This window comes from Sinohyriopsis cumingii, chromosome 17 (assembly GCF_028554795.1).
Source record: "Sinohyriopsis cumingii isolate HCF-2022 chromosome 17, ASM2855479v2, whole genome shotgun sequence".
In the NCBI taxonomy this organism is placed as follows: domain Eukaryota; kingdom Metazoa; phylum Mollusca; class Bivalvia; order Unionida; family Unionidae; genus Sinohyriopsis; species Sinohyriopsis cumingii.
In genome coordinates, this window is record NC_142977.1 from 113,135,599 (window position 1) to 113,153,677 (window position 18,079).

Sequence of the window (18,079 nt, forward strand, 5' to 3'; positions counted from 1 at the left end):
TCCAGCAATGAGCATGTTAAAGGGATGGCGAAGATACAAAGCCTCCCAACTGGCACGATCTAAGTGTTTGTCGATGACTTTGACAGTAGGGGAAGAGGGAGCAGAGACAGCAGAGGTAGCCATGGTGTGAGAAATGTCACTTGTGACACGAAAAACAAACAAGACAAGAGTTTATATACTTTTTCAGAACACGTTTATTGAATGTTTTTTTTCAAACATGAATGCGAAAGACAAAAATACATAAAAGCCAAAGGCTTAAGTACAAGAATAAAAGGCACATGATAACCATGAACGTGGAATAAAAACAAGTGTCTGTACAACAACCACATGTTTTGGGTAAAGTTCTAACCAGTTCTATAGTAGGGGGTAAGGTCACACAAGTGTCCTCCCGAAAGGGTCTTTCAGGCCTGTCCACGACAGTCCTGTCCTGGGTGACGGGTTCTTCTGGCACCGTCACTAACACGGGTTGAAAAGTAACTTTTTTCCTTGAATAACTCTCGTGCATACTGGGCCACCTCTTGGGTCCAAGCCAAACCAATCTGGTTTCTTCTTCGTCAACGACATGGTAAGTTACTTCAATGAACAATGAACTATCGATCTTGCCTAGGGTTCCTTTTTATATACAGACCAATACCGACGTGTCCATACGGTAAGGTGAAATGATTGGGAAGTCGCACTCGCTTCTGGTACACGATTTGATAGACTTTTTCCAAGGGCCGACTGACAATGTGGTGAGTGGGTAAACGTACAATCTTGTTCGGTTGATAGGTGGTCACTTTAAAGTTTCCATCCTCTCCCGATTGCAAGGCTTCTTTCAATACCCCAAAGTTGACCACTCGACTGGTACGATGATTCAGAGTCAGTCCTTTCACTTTGCACGTCGTGTGCACTTCTCCTTGTTTGTCCCGGTATTCGTAGCCGTAATTTTTGGGACCGCCACTGACGAAACTTAGAATCTTGTCGTCGGGATGCTCGTCTGTCCAGGCTCCTAAACGGTCTCCTTCGATGTCAGGGTGATCTTGAATCGGGTGATGGATGTAAATGCAACTGTCCGTGTCAAAGTACAGGACGCGTTCCCCTAACAGTTCTAAAGCTTCGTACAATTTTAAGCGAGCATGGGCTGTCACGTAAGCCGCAATGATGACATTTCCAAAAGGGTCGTCTTGTACAAAGTCCAGATCTTCTTCGTAATTGACCAAGATCAAATCCTCTCGAACGACGTCCACGTGTTTCATGTATTTGGTTTTGTCGTGAATCATCTGGAAGTAGCGGGAAGGTTCTGTCAAATATTCCGTCTTGGGTAAACACGGTCGTTGTGCCATTTTACCCCACAAGCAATTTAACACCACTTTGGCAAACGATCGTCTGCCTTCGTTTTTCTCGATGTGGACTAAAGTGATGCCTTCTTGTTCCCGGTATTTCTCTTTGAATTGTATTTGGTCTTCGGGAGTGTGACACCAGGACGGATAGCCGCTGGCTTCTTGTTTCAGTTTCAAAAAGGCATCCACGTAGTCAGCGAAAATGCCTTTCTGAGTAGGGTCACCCTTGTGGTATTGTTGTGTCTTGGGAAAGTGATAAATTTCGTACACTTCTAACAGTTCGTATCCCATGTCCAGAGCTTTGAACAATTCCACGCTGACCCAGGTTCCCGTCAAGGCACGTTCTTCCTGGGTGTGATGGCAAGGCTGGTCTTGGTTGCACGTTTCGGCACAAGTACGGCACAAGGGAAACATCAGTTTGCCTTGACAATGGTGAGGTAAGACGGGATGGTATAGGTTCGTGGGAGGCAAAACTTTACACTTGATCAAGCCTTCGTATTGTCGAATGTTTTTCAGGTCGATGTGTTCCGTCAGCAATTGCGGGTGCCCTACAGGAAAACGACAATATTTGCACACGTAGGGATACAGCGAACACACGTCCAAGTATTTGATTTCTTCTCCTTTCTCTTCGTCGGCTTGGTACAGCAAACAGGTGGCATTGGTCCTTCCTCCGTACAAACTATCCCTCGGGTTCAGCGGGTCCATGAACTGGTAACTTTCCACGAGGCGTTTAAACTCGGGATCGGTTTTCAAACGGTAATCGTACTCGTGTTCCCACATTTCCACCACTTGGTATCCTTGCTGTTCTAACTTTAGGCGTCGCTGACAAGTGTCCTGGTAGAAGTCTTCCATGGTTCGTTGTAAAAACTGATTTTTAGTGTCACGGTCCGGGTAACAGACGGGACATCCGTGAAATAAGCAACCGTTAAACTCGTACACGATCTTGGGGTTCTCTAAGTCCCAGCCATCTACCGAATACGTTCCGATGGTCTTTTCACCCCCTCCGTTGCGGGCATGCTGAATCCACTTGTCTTCCTTGTCGCACAAGTAATGTAACCAACGTAGGGCTTTGACCGAGTATTGACGCTTGACAAAGTGGGTCGTTTGAGGGCTGATGACAGCCACGGTGTTTTCAGGCATGAATCGTTGTCGATACACTAAGGAACACGCTTTGGCAATGGTGCAAGCTTCTTTCAAAGGATCGACCCCTCCGTGTTCCATGAACAGTTCTCGAAATTTTCCACAGCAACGCCGTAAAATGTCCACGTCGGAACGACAATACTTTAACATTTCTTCCTGAAAGTCGAAAGGGTCCGAGGCGTGAGCCTGGTACCAAGCGTAGAAAGCTTCTCGTTGTTCGGTACGCATGTTGTCGGGGTCGTAATAGTGAGCCTCAGGTAAATGGGGTAGAACGGCGTGTTGATTGGCTTCCGTATTGAAAAAGTGTGGAAAGTACCCTTTAGCCATTTCTGTCATTCCAAACGTTTTAGGCATTCGACTCAAAGGCATGGCCAAATAGCTCATCGAATCTTTAAACTGCACTTGTCCCACTTGCATGAAAATGATTTTGGCTCCGTTCAAAGTGACTTTAGGACGTTCGGTGCCTTGTTCCGTATAGTACCTCAAAAGAAACTGTCCATCGTATCCGGAAAAATTGTGAGCCATCACCGTGGCATGACGATGACAATCTCCGTAACGTTCGATGTCCTCTTGGCTCCACGTCTTGTCGATGGGGTCTAAAACCCATTGGGCAAAATCGGCTAACGTGTTCGGTCCCCGAAAGATTTTTTCACGCCCTCCGGGAATCTTGCTGCAGTGAGGGCAATGACTGAAGATAGGTTCTTGAATGCACTTCTCGCACGCTCGATGAGCCACGCAGAAATTAGGAATGTGAATGCCGGTCTCTTGCATGCATTCGAAATCGAAAAAGATGAAATTGCCTTTCTTCTTGTGACCGTCCTCTTTCTCTGGTGGGGGTTGGTATTTTTGCACGTAGCATTCGTGTTCCAAGTCCACGATGTGGTGACAAATGTGACATTTTTTCTTTCCTCGACATACGTGTGCCTTGGTACTATTGGTACGTATGCCTTGTCCACAGGTAGGGCACAATCTCAGGAGTTGACAAGCACATTTCTTCTGTGAACCTTGTGTTTTCAAATGTTGTTGGTAACAGGTAGGGCTGACAAACGTGCGCAGACAAGTCGAACAAGGCACTGGTTCTTCGCTCAGACCGGGTGGAGAGGCCAAACATCCTGGGCATTTCCATCCACAATGCTTGTGTTGCTCTCGATTGTTATAACCATAATCACATTTCTCACAGTAATATCTGTATCCCAGGAATCCGGTGATAGTGGTAATGGTATCGAAATGGTCATCGTGATAATAAACATGAATGTATTTTCCGTCCTTAAAGTCTTGGCCTCGAAACAACAGAGGTCCGCGCATTTCTTGAGGGTGCACTTTCAAGGTGTAGCGTGGAGCTAGGGCATCTTGCAATTTTTGCATCTCAGGAATGCCACAGGGTGTGTCTTTGGACAGTCCGGCTTGTTGTAACAGGAGTTCTGCTTCATTTCGTTGTTTGGCTAGATGGGAACGTTGAATAGTGTTCCAGGTTCTTTTCCATTCTGTCGTGTCGTTCTTGTTGGCATAGGTTCGTCCCACCACGATGGCACGAGCTAAGCACATCTGGTCATGAGGGTTGTTAATTCGGACGAGACTTGTTTTGGTGTTGCGAAGGTCGTCCACCAATAACATCTTTTTGCGTCCAGTCCCTTGAGGAGGAGAGACGTGGGCCATTTTCAGTGTGGCTTTACCATCGGTGATGTCAAACTGATCATTAGATTGTTGTACGTGTTGAATCTTGTCCATGACTTTGGAAGGGGTTAGTTCTGCGGGTCTGCTAAACTCGATCCAAACAGGGGATTTCAAACCGTCGTGATCTATGGATAGTGTCAAGCGATCGTCTTCTTTGGGTTGACATTGTCGCTTGAGTGCGGTGAGCAAAGAATCCCACATCTCGGTGATAAACCCTTCTGCTTTCTCTAAGGGTACGTCGGACTTGAAATCTTTAAACTTCACCGTGTAGGTGTAAGCCGTGGTTCTAAATTTTCTAGAGGAGCGCTTTTCCGTCTCTCGAATGGAATAGTACTTTTCAGGGTTGACTAAGGGTGGTGAACTTGGTTTAGAGGGTTCGGATTCTGGTTCACTCATGTCCTCTTCAAAATCACTGGCATGAATTTGTGCCAAGATTTCAGCCCTGGTACGAGGCGATAGATCACGTTTCTGCCTCTTACTTTCTTCTTCTTCTTTCTTCTCGAATGAATAGGATCGTTTCATCTTGAGTGAAAAACGTCAAATGACTCAAGTTTAAACACCATAGACTAATTTATAGTCACGGCAGACCAGCGTATATAAAAGGGTGTGTGTCTTGTCCTTTTCACTATTCATTTCACTCTCAAGCCGAGCACAACGATGGAAGAGACTAACCAAATCGAACGTTTCGTCAGAGCTTTGCGAGGGGTCATTAGAAAATTCTCTTCAGACCAGCCCACGGACTACTCTCCTTCCTTTCGAGATAAAAGTCAAGATACTTGCTATATCTGTCAGAAGAAAGGGCATTGGTCTTCAGAGTGTCCAGACCGTCAAAAAAGAAAAAAAAAACAGGGGCTAAAAAAGACAAAAGTCAAGATACCTGTTATTATTGCAAAGAAAAAGGACATTGGTCTCCAGATTGCCCAAAAAAGAAACAAGAGGAGTCAAAAGAAAAGAAGGATTCTTCAGAAGAAGAGAGGGATTCTTCGGAAGAAGAGAGGGATTCTTCAGAGGAAGAAGAGGAAGAAAGAAGACAATTCTATTTACAAGAGGCAAAGAAACAGGAGAAGAAAAGAAGAAAGGAAGAAAATGAGGAAAAGACGGTGAAGAAATTAAAAAAACAGAGAGACTAAATAAGGAGAAAGAAGAAGTCAATGAACTTTTAATTAAAGTGTTGTGTTGTGAATTGTGAATTGGATTGTAAAAAATGGAGAAAAGAATACATTAATGATATAAGGTAAGTGTCTTTGAGTTTTGATTTTAAAATAAGAAGCTACACTCACGCACTCATACACAGACACGTACTATAAGGGTAAAATGAGTGGGGGTTTTTTTTGAGTTATTGGCAAATTGAAATTGTATTTCTTTTCGAGAAATGTGGGTGGCCCTGAAAAGGGCCTTTTTTGGTGTAGGGGTGAGTTTAACCAATCAACTTTAACTGCCTTAAGCCTTTGCCACGGCCAAGGCCTACTTCTGAACTGCGTAATGTTGATGATGATGATTGAGTTGAAATCACTAAGGGTGGTACGGCAGGCTTAGTCACAGGGTTGACGTGTTTAGCTCGGGAAGGTCGTATTCTCTTCGGTCGTGATAAAGAAGTCTGATACATTTGTTTCAGACTTCTTAACTCCGCTAAAATGTCCAACAGTACCGTGACCGTTTGATTTTCACCCTCTTGTTTCTTTGCTGCTACTTCTTCTTGCTGTTGTTGCTGTTGTTTTTTTCATACCTCTTCTTCTTGCTGCTGCTGCTGCTGCTGTAGGAGAAAAGCTTGTTCCGCTTCCTTTTGTCGTTGTATAAATTTCTCCAATTCTTCTTTCTGTCTCTGTCTAAAATTCTCCACTTGCGGTAATGAAGAAGGTAACGAAGGTTCCGGAACAAATTCTTGCGAGGTAAGAAAATCCACAAAATCCCAATGTACCTCTTCTGAAAGTAAGTCCGGGTTCCCTTGGGCAGTCTCCCCTGCTGGTGCACCCCAATGGATCGTTTTCTGAGTTTCCGTCATGTTGAATCACTTTCGCATAGATTGACTGCACACAAGCGCTAGCGAATCTATATAGACCACGTGACGTCACAAACTGTTCTCTTCGGATTGGATGCGAGCTGACTGAATTTTGTAACGCGTGTTCGGATTGGTGAATGAACTCAATCCGTTTCAATCCTACCTCTGCCTATAAATAAGCGCAGTGACACTACATTGATTCACCTGTTCTCGTCGCTTCAAGATGTGGACCACAGTTGAGTCATCCACCCTTGTGTCTTCCATGATGTTTAGGACGGACATACCCATGTATGTCCGATCCAAGTGGACCGTTGTCCACAGGACAAACACCAGTCTGTGGATACGTAGGATCTACGTTGAAAGACAAGGATGCCTGAAAAGAGTGCTGATTTACGGACCAACAGTGAGACGCAGCCTAAGAACAAGAAGAAGAAGACCAATGCGGTGCCCTTTATGTTAATGGATACATTAACATAAACCCAAAGGCCCTTTTCAGGGCCAGCCATATTTCTCGAAAAGAGATAGCCTTTCCATTGCCTACCCCTTTTTTAAATTTAAATTTAAATTTAATTTTTTTTAAAAAAAGAAAAAATCCCATATTCAATTCCCCTTGTCCCTAGACAAACCCAAACTCTATTCCCCCATGTTAAATTCCCCCTTGTACGTAGAGTGACCCACGATTTTTCACCATGTTCAATTCCCCTTGTACGTAGAGTGGCCCACGATTTTTCGCCATGTTAAATTTCCATTGTACGTAGAGTGGCCCAGGGGTCCCTGTAATGCTAATTCCCATTGTACGTAGGGTGGCCCCATTTACTACTAACACTAGACGAGTATCTGAAGGAAGTTTGGTGTCCCTTCTCGGAAGAAGCTTTGTTTCGTCAGTGGTTTAAAGATTTGCGTGACATTCATCCCCTCCATTGAGTAATCTAGAGATCCGTCGCATCGAATTTCTCTTGGCACAGAGTACAAAGACAGAGCTAATAGACATTTACTTCTCAGAGAGTTTAATTCAAAAAGTCAGGACTGAATTGATGACTTATAATTTCCTGTGCAAAAACAAGAAAAAACCAAACAAAATGGATACCTGGGAAATTTATCACCTTTTGAACAACAGTTCGTACACCACTTCCAGGAAGCCTGTCGTGTGCGCTAAAGATGAACTGCCTCATCACAAACTTAAAGACCATCACGCGTATGGCATCTACACGGACCACAGTCATCTCCCAGGAACCCGCAGGGTAGCCGTCTACTTTCCCCACGATATTTGTGTGGAGTAATTCGATTCGTAAGGATTCCCACCGTTTTGAAGACGAAATCGTCGACTTTATGAGAAGAAATGCCCAGACGACACGATTCAATAATGTGAAATTAGAAGGCACAGATTCCATGGTGTGTGGTTACTATTGTATGTGATTTCTTCATCAACGCAGTCTTGGATATTCCTTAGAACATTTAGTGACTTAGTTTGATTGTGACTGTTCTAGAAACGATGAAAAAATAGAACGATGGTGTTGTGACCGTTATGGATATCTCTTGCATTTACCAAGGAAACGTAGCGTCCATCAATGGACCAATGATCTCCCTCATTGGAAGTTTAGCTTGACTTCACAACGATGTCAACCTTGTCAAAAATGTGTTCTTTGATATTATATGAATTGTTTTATTGATAGTTGTTGATTGCTTGAATCGAAAATTTTATGTTTTGAAAATATGTTAGTAGTTTGTTTTCGAAAAATTGTATACATGCTCTTTGACTTCTCTCTATCCTACACCGTAAGATAAACTATATAGCGTTCCTACTCCCAGAAAATCGTAGGGATGTTTTCTGTCGCGTCCATGCTTGAGACCTATAAAGTGAGACGGTCTCCCGTCTGACCATCTATTATTGACTCGTCCACCTATGAAGATGTGTTCAAGACAAGCAAAGCTGAACGAAGCCCACGTGATTTTACATCGTGTCCAGCAAAGCCTGGTACCCAAACCTAAAGAAATAGAGAATGTCAGGATGTTGAAAGTGACCCAAGACCTGATAGAAGAGGTGTTTAAAGACGAAATCAAGATGGAGAAGTACAGACTTCAGAAACAGCCGGAGCTTGGACACGAACTAGTTCTTATTCTCCTTCCGATGAAGCAGACCCTACCCAGTGTGAAAGCCTACAGCCAGACGGGGGCCCAATCCCAGACGATATAAAGATTGCCATAACCCGGTTAGCAAAACAGCCCTTTTCAGGGCTACTACCAACTTTCTAGAAAAGAGACATTAGTCAAATACACCAGACTATTTGTCTGCCTTTGTTAGTTAAAAAACAGAAACGTGCCTATAAACGCTTCATTTCTCTGGCCTTGTAAGACAGTGTGCGTGTGTGTTTGTTTTCTTTCCTTAGCAAAAACATACCACTTAACAAAAAAGTGTTTGTGTTTGTGTGTTAGTATGTGTTTGTGTGCGTTCGCTTACGTTTATATGTGTGTATGTGTATTTGTGTGTATGTATGTGTGATTGTTTCTTCCCTTAACAAAAAGCTTATCCTTTAACATAAAGCGTGTGTGTGTATTTATATGTTTTTGTATGCACACGTTTGTTTGTATGTGTGTATGTTGCTTGTGGGTGTATTTTGTTGTGTGCTTGTGTGTTGTTTTTTTCCCTTAAAAACGCCCTTGTCGCTGGTCAATGTGTTTGTTTTGTGTGAATGTGGAGTAGTGTGACTGTAACCACTAACCCTTTAGCTGAGGTTATTGTAGGTAATGATGTTTTGTAGAAAAAAAATCCTTTTCCTAAATGTATTGATAGTAAATAACATGGATGTTTTTAGTATGTGCTTGTTGCTTTGTATACAAATGTATTTTAGAATAGCACTCTCATCACTATGGATTGTTTGGTACGTGATTCTATGTATATAAAGTTATATTCCCGCCCCGCCAGGCATTATATATGTTTTTCCACTGTCACCGTTTTGCCCGATTGAGGTCAGCCCCTAGAAACAGTGTTGCCAATGTCCAGTACCGTGGCGTCACCTCTTCTGTTCCATTCTTATTGTTCCTATACAGACCCAATACCTTTTTGTCGCTATCCAGGCCCAACTTTTATCCGTATAAATCTTGTCCGTGAATCGTCCCAGGGTGTTTTGTAATGGTAATTCCAGTTGTCCGTGAATCGCCGTGAAAATCTATAACGTTTGGAGGGGCGGAACATATAACTTTATATAACACCTGGAGGACATTGTTGCCAGTGTCCAGTACCGTGACGTCATCATTCCTATTGTCCCTATACAGTCCCAATCCATTGTCGCTATACATCCCTATGTTCAATTCCCCTTGACGCTAAACCGACGCAATATTTTGTGTCGCTGGACAGGCCCAATAATTTTTGTCGCTAAACAGGCCCAATATTTTGGTCGCTAGACAAGCCCCGTATTTAACCATGTTAAGTTCTCCTTGTCGCTAGAGTGGCCCGGGGGGCATGGACCTTATTATTGTCGCTAGGGTTGCCCACTTTACTACTTAAGGATGAATATACGTACACGTGACTGCATTTTAAATACATTCATATGTCCCATGTATAATTTTGTAAAAGTCTAAGCTAAAGAGTAAATCACTATCAGCAACGGTTGGTACCAAGAACAATTAAAGAGGTTGCTCCAAGTAGAGGTTTTCCTGTTGAAGAAGAAACATTGGTTAAAAAGATCCTTCCATTACAGTGTTTAGGGACTCATACTCGGCCTTTGGTGTATATCAAAGGAATGAAATAGTTGTTGTTTTGTTTGTAGACATTTGGTGTACATTTCGGACTGCTTTATGAAATCTTGTATATTCATTGTTTTGAACATGACACAATCTTTTTAGGAATTCAAAAGTTACGATATCTTTGCAATCATAGAATAAAAACGCAGCAGCAGACCCCCCTTACTACACTGAACAAATGTTATAATCAAGTTAGACATATTGTTCTAAGGCATAGTAATGTCGGTATTTTGGCAATATTTCTAAGCGTGACGACGTGATCCATGAAACATTAGTTTGACTGCATTAGTTATTTTTGCAAAGTATTATTAATCCAGGACGCACGATACTATTCTTGGCAAAGAATCGACAATGTGTGGTAGATCACCTAATGGTTCCTATATAATGTGTGGTATACTACCTAATGGTTCCTATACAATGTGTGGTATAGCACATAATGGTTCCTATATAATGTGTGGTGGATCACCTAATGGTTCCTATATAATGTGTGGTATACTACCTAATGGTTCCTATACAATGTGTGGTATAGCACATAATGGTTCCTATACAATGTGTTGTATACTACCTAATGGTTCCTATACATTGTGTGGTAGATCACCTAATGGTTCCTATATAATGTGTGGTATATTACCTAATGTTTCCTATACAATGTGTGGTATACTACCTAAAGGTTCCTATACAATGTGTGGTAGATCAACTAATGGTTCTTATACGATGTTTGGTATATTCCCTAAGGGTTCCTATACCATGTATGGTATATTACCTAAGGGTTCCTATGAGATGTGTGGTTTATCACCTAGTGGTTCCTATACAATGTGTGGTATATTACCTAATTGTTCCTTTACAGCATGTGTAAATGATTCAGAAAATAATGTTGCTTCATTCCTGTTCAAAGTATTTGTTTGTTTTGGAAGAGTGTCGTGTTATATAAGTCACAGAAAGAGTGCATGTGCAAACAGTTTCAGTTTGACCAATATTATAAATATAATGTGAAACAATTCTTTGGTGTTTGTAAACCTTTTCCCTTAATTTAATAATATCGGTAAAATTATGGTCGTTATACCGATATATACCTTTACTTGAGTTGCAATTTTTTTCTTCTTTTATTGTTTTAGAGTCTAAGGCCCCTATATTGGTGCAAAAACCTCTGAAAGAACAGATTCATCTTGAAAACACCACAGTCAAGTTGGTCTGTAAAGTTAAGGGCAAAATACAACCATTTCTGAACTGGTTCAGAAATGGGGTTTTACTAGACGAGAGGGAAAATGGCAGGTAGGTCTTTGTCAACCCATGAAGATACTCACATGAATTATCTTAAACTAGACATAAACTTATAAAAGTATTTAAGTGATTTGAAAATTATATTTAAAAATGCCACAATGTTTTATGGTAATGAATAAATTATATTTGAATACACTTCATCTGTATGAGGTTATCACGTGATCTCAAACTCCTAAAGCACAAACTAAAGTTTTCTATACAATTTAGGAGTAGGCAAGCTTTTTAGCATTCAACTTCTTCAGGATCCTTTTCTTAATGCAAAACTTGACAAAATGCTTTTAGAAAAAAAAATTACTTTTCGGTTTAATGATAAATAATTACCAGTAGTTTACAAGTCAGAAAACAATAGTCATCTAAAGAGTTGTTGTTGCTGTTTTGAGGTTAACGCTATTTTTCAGCATATGACAGGCTATGGCGACCAGAACAACTGGTGGGTGAAGAACCATTTAAACCAATGGTAATAACCCACGACCCACTGGAAGCAAATGACAAGTTTTCTCACATACCCACATTGGATGAGCACGAGACTCGAACCCACACGGACAGCGGTGAGATGGCAGTGATCTGTAAAGGCGACTGCTTTGCAGCATTCACCCACCTAGGCCACTCTAAGGAAATGAATCAGTTGTAAAACATTTAAGCAACAAAATCATGCTCTTCGCAAAAATTTCATCAAATATCGTATTTATAACCACTACTTTTTCAATCCCTTTGTAAGTATTTGAGGTTCATTTTATCTCTTTGTGAGAATTCGAAGTTAATCTTATCTCTTTGTGAGTATTTGAAGTTCCTTTTATCACTTTGTGAGTATTTGAAGTTTATTTATTTCTTTTTGAGTATTCGAAGTTTATTTGATCTCTTTGACAGATTGAGCAATAACTTTCAACATTGCAACATTTCATCTTGTAGGTATACCATTAACCGTTTTTCACTAGTGATACATAATATCCAGAAGGAAGATGCAGGAACTTTTTCATGTCGAGCTCAGAATCAGTATGGGGAATCATGGGGCAATGCAACAATTCGAGTTGTAACTAGTCGAAATTCTGGTAAGGACCCTTGTCTTTCACACATATGAACACAACCATTTAACTCGACGAATAAACTATGGAAAGAAAAATCCTTTATTATGTGACTACGTGGATACATAATTTCCTGTTTCTTCCATATAATTGGAAATCTGGATACGCTTACATGAAAAGAAGAATATGGGGGTGGGGGTGGGGTGGAGAGCATATCGTCCGTCCATATAATCAGGACACGTGGACAATGGACATTTAAGCAGTGATACGTAGAACAGATGAGCATCATTTCTGTTCGTATAAATCTGTGTTCGGACATGTGGACAAGCTAACATGTTGTTGTTGTTGTTGTTATTGTAGGGCTTAACGCCATTTTTCAGCACACGACAGGCTATACATGGCGGCCAGTATTAATGGTGGAGGAAGAACCCGGGAAAACCCCGGCAAGAACCACCGACCCACGAGAAGCTACTGGCAAGCTTTCTCACATACCCACATTGGATGAATCCGAGACTCGAACCCACGCAGACAGAGGTGAGATGGCAGTGATCCGTAACGGAGATCGCTTTAAACCACTTGGCCACTCGGGGCCCCTCAAGCTAACATGTAAACAGTGATATGGAGTACACATCATATAATATGGGGAGGAGGACTACTGTCTGTCCATATACTCTGGACAAGTGGACATGTAAATAATGATATGCAGAACAGACCATACATGGGGAGTAGACATGCTGTTTGTCCATATAAATGGGATGCCTCGACAAGGGAACGTATAAACAGTTATATGGAAGACTGATCATAGTCTGGAGTACGGGATATATTGTCTGGGAAACTTAGGTACATCCAAATGTAAATTTAGGAAAATCCAAAGTTTTTAATTAGTAAATTATTGATAACGTCCAGTACAGCATATTTGTAAACCTCAATTCTAAATCATGTTGTGTCATTACACTATTATGGTATTTCGTATTTTCTCCATGTTCTATTCAATTCGGTTTTCTTTTACTTCCAGAGATATACTTTTTTGCTTTTGTATCTATTCGCTTATCTATTCTATTCCTTTTTTTTATACTCCCAAAAGATTCCGAAGACCGTCTGAAAGGAAATGAGGGTATGTAAATATTTCTGGTATTTACTTTCTATTTCATATCTTTTCTTAAAAATTTCAATTTAAAATTTCTATTTTCATATCATGTATTAAAAGTGTAAAATTTAAATTTCTATTTTCATATCTTGTATTAAAAGTGTAAAATTTAAATTTCTATTTTCATATCTTGTATATAAATGTAAACTTTAAATGATAGATAAATTATGCAAGATTATAAACAGTCATATAGGGAACAAATATGGGTTCGGGAGGGTGACGAGTAAAACATATCATCTGTCCATAGAAAAATTGCCTGGACACGTTGACAGGCAACCAGTTGTATGGAGAATAGAGAATAGATCTTGAAGAGAAGGAGCGTATTATACGTCCAGTAATCAAGACACGTGGACAAGTGAACTGTACCAGTAATATGAGAGCTGACCTGAATACGCGCTAGTGTAGGTAGGTGGGTATGTGAAATGAATTTTGATAGGGACAAATAAAGATCAACACACACACACACACACACACACACACACACACACACTCCAAACATTATGCGTTAGCTTAGAATGTAAACGAAGAAGAAATGTCACAAATAGACTATCCCTTACACCAACAAATACTATCCATGACATTAACAATACCATTTAGCACGCCCTAAACACACTGCCCAGAAGGTCTTGGTTTTAGCTCAGAACGTAAACGAAGATGTAGTCTCGCAAAAACGAATATCCCTTTTACCACAAAAAACTATGCATCATACCACTATGCTATCCAGCACGTCATACTCACTATCCAAAAGGCCATGTGTTCGCTTAGAACTTAAGAGAATGGGATGAAATCTCACAAACTAGACTATCCCTTACACCAAAAAACATTGACTATTGTTCTATTGACAGTGTAAACTGAGAATAGATAGGTCGAACATTGTTACACTTCTTTGTGAACGCATGTTTTGGTTTTAAAATTCAGAGTTAACCATAAGCAGTGTTATACAGTGCAATGTCACTCGCGTCATTCTTGAAAAAGCTAAGTATTTGTTTCCTTTCTGAAAAACGACAGATCAAATGTCAGAAATGTTTTCCGTAACACACTGCAGTGACAAAATAGAATAAAGCTAAGATATCTGAATTGTACAAGTTCAAGTAAACTAAAGATTTTATGTCATCCAACGATTTACTAATGGAAGAAAAAGAACGTTCTACAAATTTTAGGGTGTAGGTTTTTGAGAAAACAAATTACATGACAAACGGAACAGTCCACAATATTATGGTAACTACTGATCACATTTTGGAGAGGTTTCCTAAAACAGGAATAGATAAAAATTAGGATTTAAATCAAATTTATTGCAACGGAGAGACACAGAGAGAGAGAGAGAGAGAGAGAGAGAGAGAGAGAGAGAAAGAAATAGAGAGAGATTATGGTATTCCTTCTTGCAAAAATTTTAACGACACTTTCGTTTGTTTTTATGGTATATTTTTCGAAAAAGTTTTAAGAACCATTAGATGTAGACATTCACATCTATAGGAAATATTCACCATTGTAAAATATCACCAGAGTGAACCGAACACGAAAACGACTAAAATGTTCTCACAGAATAGTTCATCTAAATATGCTGTGATGTATTTAACAATACGATTGACACAGTTTTCATGAGTCACCCAGGGTACGATTGTTCGTGCGTTAGTTTTAAATTTTGTTTGTCAATCCCTACCAGTAAGTCACAGAAAAAACACAACCTTTATCGTCACTGTGTGAAGAGCTACCGAAGTCAATTCGAAGCGAACGCGGTAAAAAAAAACCTAGCCAATGAAATGGCTTATAAAACGTTATGCATTGTTGTTTTCTAAGGCAGTATGGCAAAATAATGCCTACGCTCATGCGTTGTTACCATTGCAGTGCAGACAGACTGGAATGTGAACTTACAATTCCTCTGTTGTGTATTGTACCATTTCTTCTTACCACATCAAATACTGAACGGTCAAAGAATTGTTTCGTGTTTTGAAGCTGACAATTTTGTTTATCTCACTTAAATATTTTGACATAAACACTCGCACTCACATCGGTAGAGTCAGAAGTGTTACAGTATTTAGTAGCATGTTAATTTAATGCTTTTTTCCTTCTTCATCCAACTTGTGAATTTGGGGTTTGAACGGAGTAAAGAAGCTAAAGTACAGTGAACCTCAAGGATTGTGACCCAAGCTGTACGTTTATTGATGCATGTACTTTCTTAAGAAAAAATATGACCTCTAAAACATAAAGATATAAGGCAAGCATGATTAGAATGAACAAAAAGACAACTGACTGTAGTAACAAAGGATTGTTTTCCTTCACGTCCGCGTAACTTAGTGTTTCAATTATCCTTTTGTAGGGCTTGAAACAAGAAAACTGAACACACTTAAGCACTTTGCTATAGATATATTCAACAACAGACTAAACAACAGAAATACCGTTACAACAATAAAAAGCCTCTCCGTTCAAAGAGAAAAAAGAGAAAACAAGAAAAGCAAGAGGAGGGAGACAGGTTTTCAGAAGATGAAGACCCTCTACAGGTCAAGAAATCTAAGAAAAAAATGACCACGAGGACGAACCCGTGTCGCTAAGAAAATTCAAAAGGAGAGACAGAGAGTGAAAGAAGAAGAAGAAAAAGGACTTTAATGGTGTGCTGGAAATTTCCATTGTAATTTTGAGAAGAATATACCATGATGGGGTAAAGGGATTTCGGCTATTATGTATGGGTTATTAAATAGTGCATGTGGTGTGATGGATAATATATTTGTGAGATTTCATCTCGTGTCTTTTACACTATACCCTTTACGTGTGATAGTAGGTATTGGGACACTACACAAGGTGTTTTGGATAATTTTGTATTGGGTGTTGAATGGTAGAGGTAATGTGATAGATATTATGTATATTCAGTCATATATAGTTTGTTTAAATACATTTCCAGTTTGACATGATAATTGGTATGTGGAGACAACACAATGCATTTTGGAATGTGTGCGTGTGAATATGTGTGTGTGTGTGTGTGTGTGTGTGTGTGGTGTTGGACGGTATGGGTATGTTTGGATAGTACGTTGATGAGATTTCATCTTCTCTTAAAATCTAAGGGGACACGAAACGTTGTATTTAGTGTATGAGTATTGGCTGGTAGAAGAGATGTAATGGATAATATGTTTTGTTTGTCTTATCTCATTCTCTTACATTCTAATCTAACACAGGACATTTTTGAATAGTTTTTTGGGTGATGGATAGTATTCGTATGGAGTGTTAAATGGTATATAAGGTATGTGAGAGAATGTTTGTGACATTTCACCTCCTCCTCTTATACTCTGATCTAACATAAGGTGTTTTGGGATAGTGCGTGCAAGGGTGTTAAATGGTATTGGGATGAGGAATGGTATAGTAGGTGGGATAGATAGTATTTTATAGTGTGAATAATAGTATGTTTTGTTTGTTTTCATCTCCTTCTCTTTTAGTCTAAGCTGACACAAGGTGGTGTGTGTGTATGTGTGTGTGTAAGGGGTGAGGGATGGTATAGGTTATGTTTTGGATATTATTTTGAGATTTCTTCTCCTTATCTTACATTCTAAGCTAACAAATGGCGTTTTGGATAGAGTCCATAATGAGGTGTTGGATGGTATATAAGGCATGTGAGATTATTTTAGTGGGATGTCAGCTCCATCTCTTAAACTCTAAGCTACAAATGGCCTCTCGTGATAGTGCGTGTGTATGGGATGCTAAATATAATAGGGATGTTGGATGATATAATGGTGTGATGGATAGTGTTTTGTGGTATAAGGGATAGTCTAGTTCGTGAGATTTCATCCCATTCTATTAAATTCTAAGCGAACACATATCATTTTGGATAGTGAGTCTGCTCTGCTGGATAGCATAGTGGTGTGATGCATAATATTTTTATGGTGTAAGAGATAGTCTTTTTATGAGATTACATCTTCGTTTACATTCGGACCTAACACACAAGACTTTTGGGATAGCGTGTGATTAGGGGGTGTTAAATGTTGTTGTTAATGTGATGGATAGTATTTGTTGGTGTAAGGGATAGTCTATTTGGGAAATTTCTTCTTCGTTTACATTCTAAGCTAACACATAACGTTTGGAGTGTGTGGGTATTGGTCTTTGTTTGTGCCTATAAAACTCTCTCTGTCCCAATCAAATTCATTTCACATGCCTACCTACCTACATTAACGCGTATTCAGGTCAGCCACTTGCAACAGTGTTATTCAGTAACCGCCCGATTGAGGTCAGCCACGTGCAACACCGTTGCCTTTCTTCCCCAAGTGTATAGTACAGTGACGTTATTGAAGGTATACATTTTGAAGCTATAAATATAGACTTGGGGTTTTCCGTAGGAATTTCCACAGGTTGTAGCTATAAACAGATACTAGGGTTTTAAATGGGATCGTCACACAAGTTGAGGCTGTAAATATATACTGGGTTTTCCATAGGAGTTTCCACAAATTGTAGCTAAAAATAGATAGAAGGATGAGAAAAAAATAAGAAAAAATGTCCCGGAGAAAATGAGTAGTTGGTGTAGAAAAAGGGAAGAGAGAACATATATAAAAACCAAGGCACTTTTCAGGGCCACTCCATTGCCTTGAAAAGATGTCTATTCTCTATTGCCAAATTTGTTATTTGTCTGTTGTATAGTTGTATGTGTGTTTGTTTGTTTGTATACGTCTATGTCTGTGTCTGTGTATGTCTCTATTGTGTTTGTTCCCTTGTCCCTAGATAGTCCCCATACCATTTCCCAATTGTCTTTAGACAGTCCCATCAATATTCAAGTCCC

At 40.0% G+C, this 18,079-nt stretch overlaps 1 protein-coding gene across 2 annotated transcripts in view; it reads left to right on the plus strand.

Moving 5' to 3' along the window:
* The window catches only part of LOC149779686 (fibroblast growth factor receptor-like 1), a 197,535-nt gene that overhangs the window by 25,321 nt on the left and 154,135 nt on the right, over positions 1-18,079 (plus strand). For both annotated transcript variants that reach the window (XM_089940531.1, XM_089940532.1), the window contains exons 3-5: positions 10,989-11,145; positions 12,064-12,203; positions 13,261-13,290. In XM_089940531.1, coding sequence (XP_089796657.1) covers positions 10,989-11,145; positions 12,064-12,203; positions 13,261-13,290 — 327 coding nt within the window. The remainder of the gene's footprint in view (positions 1-10,988; positions 11,146-12,063; positions 12,204-13,260; positions 13,291-18,079) is intronic.